The following is a 13,810-nucleotide window of genomic DNA, read 5'->3' on the forward strand; positions in this document are numbered from 1 at the left end:
TAGAAAGCAATTAGTTTTTATGTTTTCTTTAAGTAGACTTAGGTTAATTATAGTTGTTTTTAATTATTTTACATTTTTATTTACCCTTAAATTAATTGTATTGATTTAAAAAAATATATGAAAAAACTTTATTCAATTTCCCTATGTTTTCCTATAAGGAGATGTTGGCCCGGTTGTGAAGATCTCCACTAACGGTTTATGAAAAGTAAATAATAATAATAAAAATAATAATAATAATAATAATAATAATAATATAGGTAAATAATAGTAACTTAACACTTATAAATTCAGTCTTAAGACTCTCCAACCATCGTTGGAGGGGGTGTAAACTCTGACTCTTAAGTCTCTATCTAGGGGGAATACTCTACTTGGAAATGGTGAACAGGAAAAACAGTGGAGATGTACAGGAGTAGAGCTACATGTTAGTAGATCTACAAATACAAACATACCGTTACAAATCAGGTCCATTGTATGTAAATTTACTGTATGTGAAAATTCTGAAACCCTGACCTGTACCTAGCCCTTCTGGACATATTTTGGGCACCCATGTTCTAAAACAAAATCCATTAGCAGGGAAGGTACAAGGATGTGTTTGGGGTAATGTTAAAAACTATGATTTCTTTGTTCGACATACACCAAAGACACCACTAAAAACATGTTCCGAGTGAACAGTGTTGCGCACAGTTTGACTCAGATTGTATATTCAATTCTTTTCCTTTTTATGAGGACCTGGCAAAGAAAGACCAGAAGAAAAAGAAAAAGATGCGTCCAGGCAGCAGCCATCCCAGCGAAAGTGAGATCTTCATAACTGATGAGGGGATTAAGAACACAAGCCTGTTTCTGGAATTGGAACTCCAGGAGAATGCGACTGAAGAAGCGTTCACAGTCTTTACACCAAACAGCCAGGAATATGTGTCTCCATCCAGTGAAGAAATCACCTTTACCATTAGCCAGAGCTCTGTAGACACAGATCAACTGCAAGAAGAACAAGCTACAACTGTGGGGAACAAGGTAACCCTGAGGAATAGTCTATCAATTGAAAGTCTTACCACTTTCACACTTAAAAGTTCATGCAAATCTAAAATGCAAAACCTGCATCCAAACGTGTTGCCTAAAAAATTGGGAGCCAAAGATGTTGTCAACTGTTTGAAGGAGGCAGCCTAACAGGTTTCACATACACACATAAACCACTTTCTGGAAATAGCTTAATTACAAATTTTGTATTCACCAATCTATACTTTATCTTGGCTGAACGGAAGAGAAGGCAAAATCAATTATCTTATTTTTGGCCAGTATTGAAATTATTTTCTAAAGTGAAGCACATTATTTCATATTCTGAGACTACTTTAAAAAATATTTTGAATTATATCCTGAGACCCTGAAATAAATGGAGTGTTATTACTCTGTCTCACAGATATGTGATTTTTTCCCCATTAAACATATCAATCCAGCAATTAATCAAACAGTATAAGCATAGGGCAGCACTGTCACCCGTAGCGGTATCTGGGCACTGTGTCTCTATTGAAGAGCCAGGTCTTGAGCCTCTTTCTGAAGTCTGCCAGCGAGAGGGCTGTATGGACATGCAGAAATAATGTCATGTTCAGATGCAACATCATAAAGTAATTTTTATACTTTATATAATCAAATGCAGCTATTCGATTGGAAAGTCAGATCCACCTCAATTTATCATCAATGTCTCTAATTCGAAATATACCTAATTTACCTGCCTGTATCAGGATACAAAGGTATCGGGACCGTTTAATGCAATTTGAGAGGCTGCTGCCTGTCAAATAATGTTATGTATATTAATGTGTTCGCTTTTGGCAATCCTGAGACAAATACGAAAAATGTTTATTAATTTTTATTGCAAAAATCACAGGTAGATTCATTTGGGGGTAAGAACTTCCACTAACTATATCTAGATGCAAAAACTAGCACATTACATATCTTGCTACTCGTTTTTATTAAGAAAATATAATAAATTAAAGAAAGCTATCAGGAAAGTTTAGGAGTAGGCAAACTTGAGTCATTTTTAGTAGTTGTAATGCTCGTGAGAGTTGTCGGTGTTACGCGTGCTATAGGAGGGTTGGTGTACATGTGAAAGTCGGGACTCTTCCGATGATTTTCATTGTGAGATCACCGTTTCTCACCATCTTTTCCCAAGCCTGAATTATCTTGCTTATCTTACTTACACTCATGGTGATTCCTTTTCCAGGTAATATAAATCATATGGTGGTGAATGTTCTTAGCAAGTGTGTGTGGCCCACATCTGCTTTCACGGTCCTGTGAGACAATTCTGTCCCTTCCAACTCTCCTCCGTGAGAGATGACTGCAAGTAAAGGCCAAACTCAGGATCTGAACAAGAGTGTGTTTGTGTAATAAAAACAATGTACAGCCCTAGTATTGAGAGTTCAGTTGACTCATACATTTTTAAATGTAGCTCTTTATACTTGACACCACAGATGCTTAAGACCAATTTTTGTATTCGTACAGGAGCTGAAGGAAACTAAAACTCGAAAGAAGAAGAAGAAGGCAGGGCCAGATGGCAGGAGCAGCCTTGAAGTAACTGCATTGGCTGTGGAGGAGGAGCCAGTGCAAGAGGTGCACGTGGCTCTGACGGCAGGGGATGGAGACCCTGATGATGGGCGTGATGATCTGATTGAGGGCCTGAATGAACCCAGTCGAGAAGACATAGAAGAATCTAAGGACACCACGATCTACAGAGTTGCGGGCGCTGACCAGTTGCTCGATGGAGAGCATCCCACCGGAGAAGGAGAGGTAACTATGAGGACACTGACAAGTTGCTGAGATTGTGGTTGGTGGTATTCTTTGTTAACTCATTCTGCCGTGACCTGGCCAACTTGGAAGGACATAACTGCTTTTAAACACACTCCTCCTGACAAGGGCCCCTTATTGTAAAAATGTTAAACAAAGGCAATATATTGACAACTTTTTTTAAAACATGTTCAAATAGGAACATATGTTACAGTAGACAATTCTACATCTCTTTCAGTTGCCTTATTCTTCCAAATTCCGACTTATGGAATCTTTCTACCTTGAATTTTTGGAAATCAAGGCTATGTAAGCATGAGCACTGTTGTTTCACCTATTACTCAGAGGAGTGGAGTGGAGTGTTCCCACACACATAAGTCAGCAGGTTAGTTACCTCTGCAAACCATTCAGTACAGATCAGAACACAGTGAGAACCTAGGTCTAGGCTGGCACCCGCATCTGTTACTAATGAACTATGATTTCATGTTCGACATACAACAAAGACCAAAAAAACAACGTGTTCAGTTTTTATGCACCCTCACAGCTGCTTGAGTGAACAGTGATGCACAGAGTGTGACTCAGATTGTATATTCAATTATTTTCCTTTTTACGAGGACCTGGCAAAGAAAGACCAGAAGAAAAAGAAAAGGATGCGTCCAGGCAGCAGCAATCCCAGTGGAAGTGAGATCTTCACAACTGACGAGGGGAATAAAAGCACAAGTCTGTTTCTGGAAGTGGAACTCCAGGAGAATGTGACTGAAGAAGCGTTCACAGTCTTTACACAAACCAACCAGGAATATGTGTCTCCATCCAGTGAAGAAGTCACTTTTACCATTAGCCTGAGCTCTGTAGACACAGATCAACTGCAAGAAGAACAAACATGAAAACTTGCTGGAGCTGCTAAGCACTAGAATGGGTCTATCGGGAACTGTTCTCAAATGGTTTTCGTCCTTCCTTCACAACCGGTCTCAGAAGTTCAAGATCGACAATGTGCTATCTACACCAGTGCCTGCAGATCTAGGTGTCCCACAAGGATCCTCCCTCTCCCCCACACTGTTCAACCTCGTCATGGAACCGCTCGCCACCTTGCTCCAAGCTTCCAATGTCCAATTCCATATGTACGCCGACGACACACAACTTTACCTAAAGCTACAATCCCCGGAAGATATCAAACATCTGAATTCCACACTTATTAACACTCAATCTTGGCTGGCCGATAATCACCTCAAACTAAATGCTCTGAAAACTGAGTTCCTACTCATCTCAACCCCGGCGAAAATTTCCACCACCCAAACCTGGCTCAATAACCTAACAGCACTCAATGTCCAACCTACCATCGTGGATTCGGCGAAATCCCTAGGCATCACACTCGACGCCAAGCTCAACATGCAGCAGCACGTTAGCAAAGCCACAAAAGGAGCTAATTTCCAAATCAACACACTAAGGAAAATTAAACCTTTCCTCCCTGCCGAAGACTTCCAAACTGCTGTACAAGCTTTAGTCATCCCTCGAATAGACTACGGAATTGTGGCCCTCAGCGGACTCCCGCTATCCACAACAGCACCCTTAAGAGCCTCCCTGAACGCTGCCGCAAGACTCATTACTGGCTCAAGAAAATACTCGCATATATCCCCAGACTTAAAGTCGCTAAAATGGCTGCCTTTTGAAGCCAGAATACAGCTAAAAATTGCAGTTATGACACACGCGGCCGTGCACCACAATGCACCCAACTACCTCGCTCAAATGTTGTCTATATCAGGAGGTTCGAGATCCAATAGAAGTACAAAAAATCTACTCTTGAAACCTCGCAGATTCCGGAAAGAGAAAACATACAAGCGCTCCTTCTCAGGAATGGCACCCAGGATCTGGAATGCGCTCCCTCCGGAAACCAGGCTTATCTCCTCCACTGCACTCTTCAAGAAAGAGGTGAAAACCATCCTTCTGGCCAAGATCTCCTGAACCTTATAGGTGCTGGATCAGAGACTCTCCATTGCTCTGTATCACTGTTCACCTTGTCCTCTGGCACTATACTTCTACTTGATGGGGGTCACTTTTACGCTACTCTCTTAATACCGACCAATATACGATACACTTTGGTTTACTGATTCACTCTCCCGATGCCCCCACTCAGTGTTCTCTCTACACTAAGACATTGGTATAAGCCATCCACACACCCAAGGTGTACCTGAACACCTCTGTAGTGGGATCAATGACTGGTGCCGTCTTATATTACTTGTTTACCTGTTTGTATATTGATATGTATTATGTATGTTATTATTATCCTACCACGTCAGTGACTACTATACTGCTTCCATTATCTCCGTTCATTCCTATTGCCCCTACCCTGTCTTTGTGAAGCGCTCTGATATCTGTAAGGATCTTGTTCGCGCTATATAAAACTTTGAATAAATAAATAAAATAAATAAAAATAAACAAGCTACAACTGTGGGGAACAAGGTAACCCTGGGGAATAGTCTATCAATTGAAAGTCTTACCACTTTCACACTTAAAATGTAATGCAAATCTAAAATTCACACCTTTCTGTTGATTTTAGCACAAAAACTAAAACCTGCATCCAAACATGTTGCCTAGAAAATTGAGCACCAAAGATGTCAACTGTATGGAGCCAGCTTAATAGCTTTCACATACTCACATTCACCACTTTCTGGAAATAGCTTAATTACAAGTCTGGTATTTACCAATCTATACTTTATCTTGGATAAACAGAAAGAAGATAAAATCAATTCTCCTATTTTTGGCCAGTATTGAAATTATTTTCTAATGTGAAGAGGATTTATTCATATTTTGAGATTACGTAAACAAATATTTAAAATTATATCTTGCGACCCTGAAATAAAAGGTGATACATGGAAAGGGAAATTTGTCTCATAATTTGGTGCATTTTTTCCATTAAGCTTATCAATCAATTAATCAAATAGCATTTGTATAACGCACCACTGTCACCCCTAGGGGTATATGGGCACTGTGTCTCCATCGAAGAGCCAGGTCTTGAGTCTCTTTCTGAAGTCTGCTAGCGAGAGGGCTGTATGGACATGCAGAAATGCACGGGTCCTGCGAGACAATTCTGCCACTGCCAACTCTCCTGCGTGAGAGACGACTGCAAGAATAGGTAGCCCTAAACTCAGGATCTGCACAAGGTATGCTTGTGTAATAAAGCAATGTACAGCCCTAGTATTGATAGGTCAGTTGACTCTTACATAATTACATTTAGCTCTTTATACTTGACACCACAGATGCTTAAAGACGAATTTTGTATTTGTACAGGAGCTGAAGGAAACTAAAAAGGATCGAAAGAAGAAGAAGAAGGCAGGGCCAGATGGCAGGAGCAGCCTTAAAATAACTGCTTTGGCTGTGGAGGAGGGACCAGTGCAAGAGGTGCACGTGGCTCTGACGGCAAGGGATGGAGACCCTGATGGTGGTCGTGATGATCTGATTGAGGGCCTGAATGAATCCAGTCGAGAAGACACAGAAGAATTAAAGGACATCACGACCCACAGAGTTGTAGGCGCTGACCAGTTGCTCGATGGAGAGCATCCCACCGGAGAAGAAGAGGTAACTACGAGGAGACTGACAAGTTGCTGAGATTGTGGTTGGTGGCATTCTTTGTTATCTCATTCAACTGTGACCTTGCCCCCATGGAAGGACATAACTGCTTTCAAACACACTCCTCCTGCCCAGTGCCCCTTATTGTAAAGGCCAAGCTGCTTTTACCTCTATAATGAGAGGATACTCATCCCTCTTGTTAATTGCAGCCAAGAGGCAAGATACTCTGGCTTCAGCAGTGTATTTGTATTTTTTAAACCAAAACCCATCCTCGTTTTTGGATTGCTTAACTCAGGTCAAATGTGTGATCAAAAACAAAGTCAAGCCATGATCATTAATAGCTAACAAGCTTTAAACCATCTGCCTGTAAAAGTAAAAATATGGTATTCAAAAACACATGTTCTTGAAAGCAGTACCCTTAGCCATTGCATAATCATACCCATTTTTGTCTCAATTAAAAAAACAAAACTTTATTGGTGCTTTTAAATATTCCATTATTATATCAGGGAAGGTATTATGAAGCAGTAGAAAAATACAGTACATAAGATAAAATATGTTAGGATCAATAATATATCATCATCTGGAAAAACCATAGTATGGATAAAAGACAAATATTACACTAAATGGATGGTGATGTACAATCCTGCTACTAGAAAAAGTGCAAATGCCATATAAAAAAGTGATTTTGCCTACTTCAATATTTCCTTTTAAAAAGCCATCCATAACCGAAACTTAGAAATCCTCACTTTTCACCCAGGTAATATTCAAAGCTACTGCCAGGAGCGAAACCATTCCGCAAAGGGTCCCCAGATCTTCCTCCCCTTTCGCGTAGCTCTTTTTCCCTTGCATTTACATAATTCCGTCTCCAAATTAAAGATGGAAACAGATCTTACTTGCCATTGTTGAAAGGATGGTGCCTGCGGATCGAGCCATGCTGAGGCAATGCAGATTCGATATACTGCCATTTTATTAAATATTAAGGTCTCCCCACCAGGTAAAGCCAAGGCCCCATCTACCCTTAATAGCATCACTCTAGGACTTATAACCAGATTAGTATTAAAAATACCTCCCAGAAATGTGGAAATCTGCGATCTAAGTGAATCTAACAAAGGACACATACCAAACATATACATAAAATCTGCTGTTGGGCCCGACAGCGCAGACAGTTTTCCTCGTCCCAAAATGTAAATCAATTTTTTTTATAGTGCTACACCTGTAGCCCTGTACAACATAGTACTGTGCGGCTTATCTCCTGAGATTCATAAAGGCTAAGATCATCCACTCCAAGTTTTTGCTACCATTTAGTATTGTATTTCTCAAAATCATCCGGTCCCGGTCCCACATCATATAATTTAGCGTATATCGAGCTGATGGAAATTTTACCTCCACCAGCAACAGTTCCAAAAGGGGTACCCCTTCAAATCATGCCGGCCCTGCTGTTTTCTTATTCAGGAAATCATGAATTTGTATTTATTAAAACAATTCCCTTTAGTTCAAATCAAACATAGCGCTAAGCTCCTTGAATAATGCTAGCCTGGGATCCTGGAACAAATCCCCCAAGTTTGATAGACCGTGTCTCTCACCTCTGAACAGACAGGCCTCCTTAAATATTTCTGGAAGTGAGGGGTTCCTTTGTATTGGAGTGCACCATTTCAATCTCCCAATACCAAATTTGTTCCGCCGGTCAACCCAATTTTTGTAAGCCGCCCCCAAAAACCTTTAATCTCGTAGAAGCTGGGTTCCAACAAGCTTACCAAACATCCTTTAGCCTCTGGTCCTAATATTAACTCATAAATTGAAGGTACTCCTCGTATTGATTCAATGACTTCATCCTTATTACCCATGAGATCTATCATGTTTTGAAGAGCAGCAGCTAACTGATAAAGTTTAAAATTCAGGAGAGCCCATTCCCCTCCCCCTCTACTTGGATAGTGTCAAAAATGTAATCACCCTCCTTGTTTTACCAAAGGACTGTATGAATCTCGAGACCAAGGTATCCAGGGATTTAATACCAAACATTTTGAAAATCCAGCAGGATAGATCTAAAAAGGTATATAAACTTAGGTAAAAACAGCATCTTAACTATATTGCAACGACCTAGAAATAGATCAAGGAAGATTATGCCATCTCTCGAAATCCTTTTTTGCTTTGCCTAGTATCGGTCCAATATTAACCTTAACCATCTGTTCTACTTTTGTACTGATCTTTATACCTAAATAGGTCGGCTGTCAACCTCCATTGGATCATGAGTAGTAATGAATTGATTCACACCATTTTTGTCTTTTGCCTGTTACAGGAATACTCCAATAATTTCCCAAACTCAGCAACCTTATTATCCACAATTTGCAGAGTAGACACAGAATCACTCGAAATTACCACAATATCGTTTGCATAGGCCAAGATTTCCCTGCCCTGACGTTTTACAGGGATTATAACTGGATTAGCTTCTAATCTACGGATGAAGAGATCTACATATCGCAATCAGCAAAGGAGAACAGGGACAGCCCTACCTTGTTCCTCTCTCACTGTAGACCAACCATAATCTACAGCCGGGCCACTGGTTTATTATAAAGTGTCTGTATTACTTTTATGAATCCAAGCATTCTCATAAATTCCCACAGATACACCCATGTGACCCTGTTGATTTCTTTTTCCGCATCCAACAGGGCCACGAGCATGGGTTCATTAGCAACCTCTGCCACATCGAAGAGGGTAATCACTCAACGAACATGATTGGTGGTACTCCTTCCCAGTATAAATTCATGTTGGTTAGCAGACACCACCTTGGTGATAATTTTGCTCAACGTGTATCCAGAATCTCATATTGCTATTTATCAGTATTATAGGGCGATATGATCCTGGATCATCGGGTATCTTGCCTTTCTTTAAAAAGACCTTAACATTAGCACTTGACCAAGATTCGGGAACCCTTCCACCCCTCTGCACCTGCATAAAAAGTTCCAACATATCAGGAATGAAAATTAAAGAAAACACTTTATAAAACTCAAATGGAATTTTATCAGTCCCACATGCTTTCCCTGAGGGTAAATCTTTCAAAGATGCTCTGAACTCCTCAGGCGTAAAGATTGCACCTAGCGTATTCTGCTCCTCTTGAGTAATTCTTGCAAGAGACATCAAGTCCACCACTTGCTCTACCCCCTGATCATCCCCTTGAGGCTCAGCTTGATATAAACTTGCATAATACTCTTGAAATCCTTCCCGTATGCCCTTCGGGTCCGAGGCCACTTTACCTCCAGCATTTCTTATTTCCTTAATATAACCTGCAACCACCTTCTAACGAGTGACTACTGCTAATAAATGCCCCACCCTTTCATTGTATTTGTCGCAGTCCTGTCTTCTGGTCAGGTATTCTCTGTGGTTTTCTTGGCTGCAACTTCATTAATTACGGCTTTGGCCATAGCTATTTGCTGGTGGGTCGCTTCGATATTAGTTCCTCTTCCCACTATTGCTTTAACAAAGAGAGTCCCTGCTTTAGTAAGATCTTGATATAATTGTTTTAACAATAATGTGTCCTGCTTCCGCTGATTCAGGCTATACTTAACGGTTTCCCCTCATTTTCCTGCCTTAAAGGCGTCCCATACAACTTTTGATGGGGCACTTCCCCTATTTAAACTTAAGAATTTAGGAATCCATATATTCATATGAGCAATGTTGCTGGGTTCCGTTAAGAGGCCTCTTTCAAAAAGCAAGCTGCTAGCATTCCTGGTAATCCCATCATAGTTAGTTTGATTACTAAAGCATTATGATCGAACATTACTCTTCAATATAGTTTGATCTGGACCCCGTTCTTCAGATCAGGTGTCCCAAAAATATAATCCAGTCGTGTTAAAGTTCCATGGGGAGCCGAGTAACAAGTGTAACCTGGAACAGGCGCCCTTAAATCCTCTCATGCGTCTCACAGGCCTAGCTCTCTTTTCAAATTTCTAAAAACCTTAAACACCCATGGTTTCCGACCTGTATAATTACCAGATATACCTGACTGCTGACATCCTGATCCATTAAAGTTCAATTCCCCAAAGGTGGTTATATAAGGGTCTGACCAAATTGGCAATTCTACTGCCAAAAAATCCAAAATAGCAGCATCCCTGTACACTGAGCATAAGGTAAAATATCCCCTACTATGTCGACATTCAATAATTGTCCAACATCCATATCTATCTACTTTACTACGGATACATTTTACCACTCTTCTTCGTGCTAGTATTGCAACTCCCTTCATTTTTTAAACCAGTGCGGTATTTGATATCAATGATAAGCCCAATGTCTCCAACACCATTGTATTTGACTGATCTATATGTGTCTCTTGTAAGCAATACAAATCTGTCCTAAGAGCTTTCAGATCCTCTGTTACCCTCCGTTGCTTACTACTGTAATTAAAGCCACATATATTTATATTTGCAATACAGATCTTAGCCATAACCTTGACTCATTTCATCAAACTAGTCGGCCTCTCCACTGAAGCGCTTCATCCTTTTTAGACCTAACTGGCTCCCCAATCTGTTGTAAATATTGTTTCAGTAATGAACTGCACTCTGTTCCTTCCACCTTAAGGCGATATAATTCATCACAATGTCTCCCATTGACTATGACTCCTGAAACTTTTCCAACATCCCTCTGACTAAACCACCCATGGCCTGCCCCACCCACTCTAAAACCAAACAGCCCCTCCATACCACTGCGCCCTCTCCCTCCGCCACCCACCCCAACTCCTCCTAGTCATCTCCCACCACCAACAACCGCTCAAGGCAATCAGAACACCCATTGGCCTGAGCTGAGTGATGGCTCCTGCATATGCCTCTGCAGGCTACCCCTGCCCCAGCTTCCCAAGCATAAATCACCCACACAAATTCTCATAAAATTCACAAGAACTGAAAACCACGAGGGCTAAGCCTCTTAAATACCCCCGCAGCACTCTGTAGTTGACAATACCCATATTTTCAAACCACAACCTATAACTCATACAATCATACAATCTCCCCACCCAACAATGTTGTGATACATTCCAAACAACTGCCATCCCCATAAATAGATGATAAACAAAAATGAAAAAAACTGCTACTGGTACTAGTGTTGCAACCCAAGGCTGACTATATAATATTCATTAGCCTGAATTGCTGAGGTAAATGTTCTGATTTTACCCTTGTAGATAGTTTTTAACCAAGCAGGGGCCAGCAAGAAAGCTTCCCCTCCAACTTCCTGGAAGGGTTGTATCAACTGTCTCAGCCGCCACCTACATTTCACCACGGCATGGCCGGAATCAGGATGTGCAAAGAGAGGAAAAATCCTTAAAGTTTCGATGAACATCAGGTCGAGTCTTCTCAAAAATGGCTTGTCTGAGAAGGCAATTCCCACAGTACACCAATACCGATCTGGGCTCACCTTCAATTGCTCCCTCTGACGGACTCTGGTTTTTGCGCATAAGTGGATATCTATGTACCCTTTGTACTTCCAACTCCCATTTCCAGGAACCAAGTTCTGTGAAGGCACTCTTTAGCACATCAAGCATAAAAGTTCTGATATTGCCTTTTACACCTTCTTTAATCTCAAGGAACCGAAGTTGTTTCACCTTTGGAAATTCTCAAAGTCTTCGATCTTTCATAAGATATCTGAGAGTTGGCCCACCTGCATCTCAGCCTAGCTATTGGGCAACCCACATCTGTTTTAACCACCTTTGTTCTCTCTTCTATAGCACTAAGTTTGTCCCCAATCTCAACACAAGATGTAGCCACTTTTTTTAATCGCTTCCTGAATTTGTTTTATGGCTAGTCTAGCTCTTCGACTCTCAGCCCTGGTCTCTAAATGATGTTCTTTAATAGTATTAAGAACAATCTTTAGTGTGGGCTCATTTGGTTCTTTACTAACACCTGTGGGGCTTATGTCTCTGGAATGGGCTAGATTATCATGCTTATTCCCCTGGTCCAGTAATTGTGTATCAAAATATTCCTATTTTAGTGTGACTGCCAGCTGGGGTTCTTTATCTCCCTTTCTATCCATACAAAGGGACCTCCCTTCTTTTGCTTGCACCCTTCCTGTTTCAGATGCACCCTGCATTTCACTGTGCCCCCCCCCTGCATCGTGTAGAAGCTACTATCACTAGAAGCTAAAGGAGAATCACTGATTTCATCCTCACTTATTCTGAAACTTAGGTCAGTTGAGTCTGATTCATCCATGAGGGAGTACAAATCCCCCCACCCTCCCAGGAGAGATCAAGATTCTGATTGTCCCCTGAACCATTGAAGCCCCTTGCAGTTAATGTGCCATTATCCAAAATAGCGTAAGATTTGGGCGTGCACAACCTCTACTTCTTCAACTGCTTTTGTGAACGTGTCCGTGCTGCCTAGGAATCACTCCCCGCCCGGAGTGTGGTCATGAAATCTAGTAGGTTGCAGTCCTATGGAATGTAGGGCTGTCTCCCAGGGCACTGGGTATGTGCTGTGGTGTCCAGCTTATGTTTCAATAAACGAAATTAGGTTCAATGTTTGTTGCTAAATTTTTTATTTATTCTTTCGATATTTTCTTGTTTAAATGTTCCAATCACATTTGCTTTTCCTTGTATGTCATCCTGACAATGCTTTCTTGTTATGCATCACAAGTATATTCCTCTCAATGAAGAGTTCATAGATAACAATAGCGTTAAGCATGGCGCGTAGACACACAGCGATAGAACATTTAAGCGGGAAAAACCCACCACGAACTACACGCATTAACAGGGTAAAGCACAGCGCGAATATGAACAATTTGATAACACGGGCGCAATGAGTGATCATCAGACATCATCAGAAATAGCGCGATAACAGAGCAACCACACACCTGGATAACATAGCTACAGATTAAGATAATAAAAGTCATAGCGTGGAGCCCACTTATGAACAACAATGAGCACAGTCAAGAATGAGGGTAGCCAGTATTTAAGGCGCAGTATAGAATTAGATAACATTGTATGTAATACAAGTGAACCATGGTCACTGCTTTATATTAAATGGCAAAAACGGTATGTTTATATTTTAGAATGTTTCCCTGATGAAGGCGAGATTGTCGCCGAAATGCATTGGAGAGAGGAATATACTTGTGATGCATAACAAGAAAGCATTGTCAGGATGACATACAAGGAAAAGCAAATGTGATTGGAACATTTAAACAAGAAAATATCGAAAGAATAAATAAAAAATTCAGCAACAAACATTGAACCTAATTTCGTTTATTGAAACATAAGCTGGACACCACAGCACATACCCAGAGCCCTGGGAGACAGCCCTACATTCCATAGGACTGCAACCTACTAGATTATCCAAAATAGCACATCCTAAACTATCAAGCTCAATACATTTCTCCTTCCTTTGTGCACCGGCCGATTTCTGGACATCTGAATCAGCAAGATCCAGAGTCAAGTAAGTCATCAGGCAAGTTACTTCTACAAAACATTCAGTAGAGAGACGAACACAGCGAGAACCTA

At 40.9% G+C, this 13,810-nt stretch overlaps 1 protein-coding gene across 1 annotated transcript in view; it reads left to right on the forward strand.

The window, feature by feature from the left end:
- LOC144763327 (uncharacterized) overlaps positions 1-13,810 on the forward strand; it is a 1,153,250-nt gene that overhangs the window by 678,304 nt on the left and 461,136 nt on the right. Inside the window, exons 61-64 of the mRNA XM_078648815.1 lie at positions 727-1,011; positions 2,494-2,778; positions 3,387-3,620; positions 6,058-6,345. Of these exons, the coding sequence (XP_078504941.1) occupies positions 727-1,011; positions 2,494-2,778; positions 3,387-3,620; positions 6,058-6,345 (1,092 nt within the window). The remainder of the gene's footprint in view (positions 1-726; positions 1,012-2,493; positions 2,779-3,386; positions 3,621-6,057; positions 6,346-13,810) is intronic.

Source organism: Lissotriton helveticus, chromosome 1_1 (assembly GCF_964261635.1).
Source record: "Lissotriton helveticus chromosome 1_1, aLisHel1.1, whole genome shotgun sequence".
NCBI classification, from domain to species: Eukaryota; Metazoa; Chordata; class Amphibia; order Caudata; family Salamandridae; genus Lissotriton; species Lissotriton helveticus.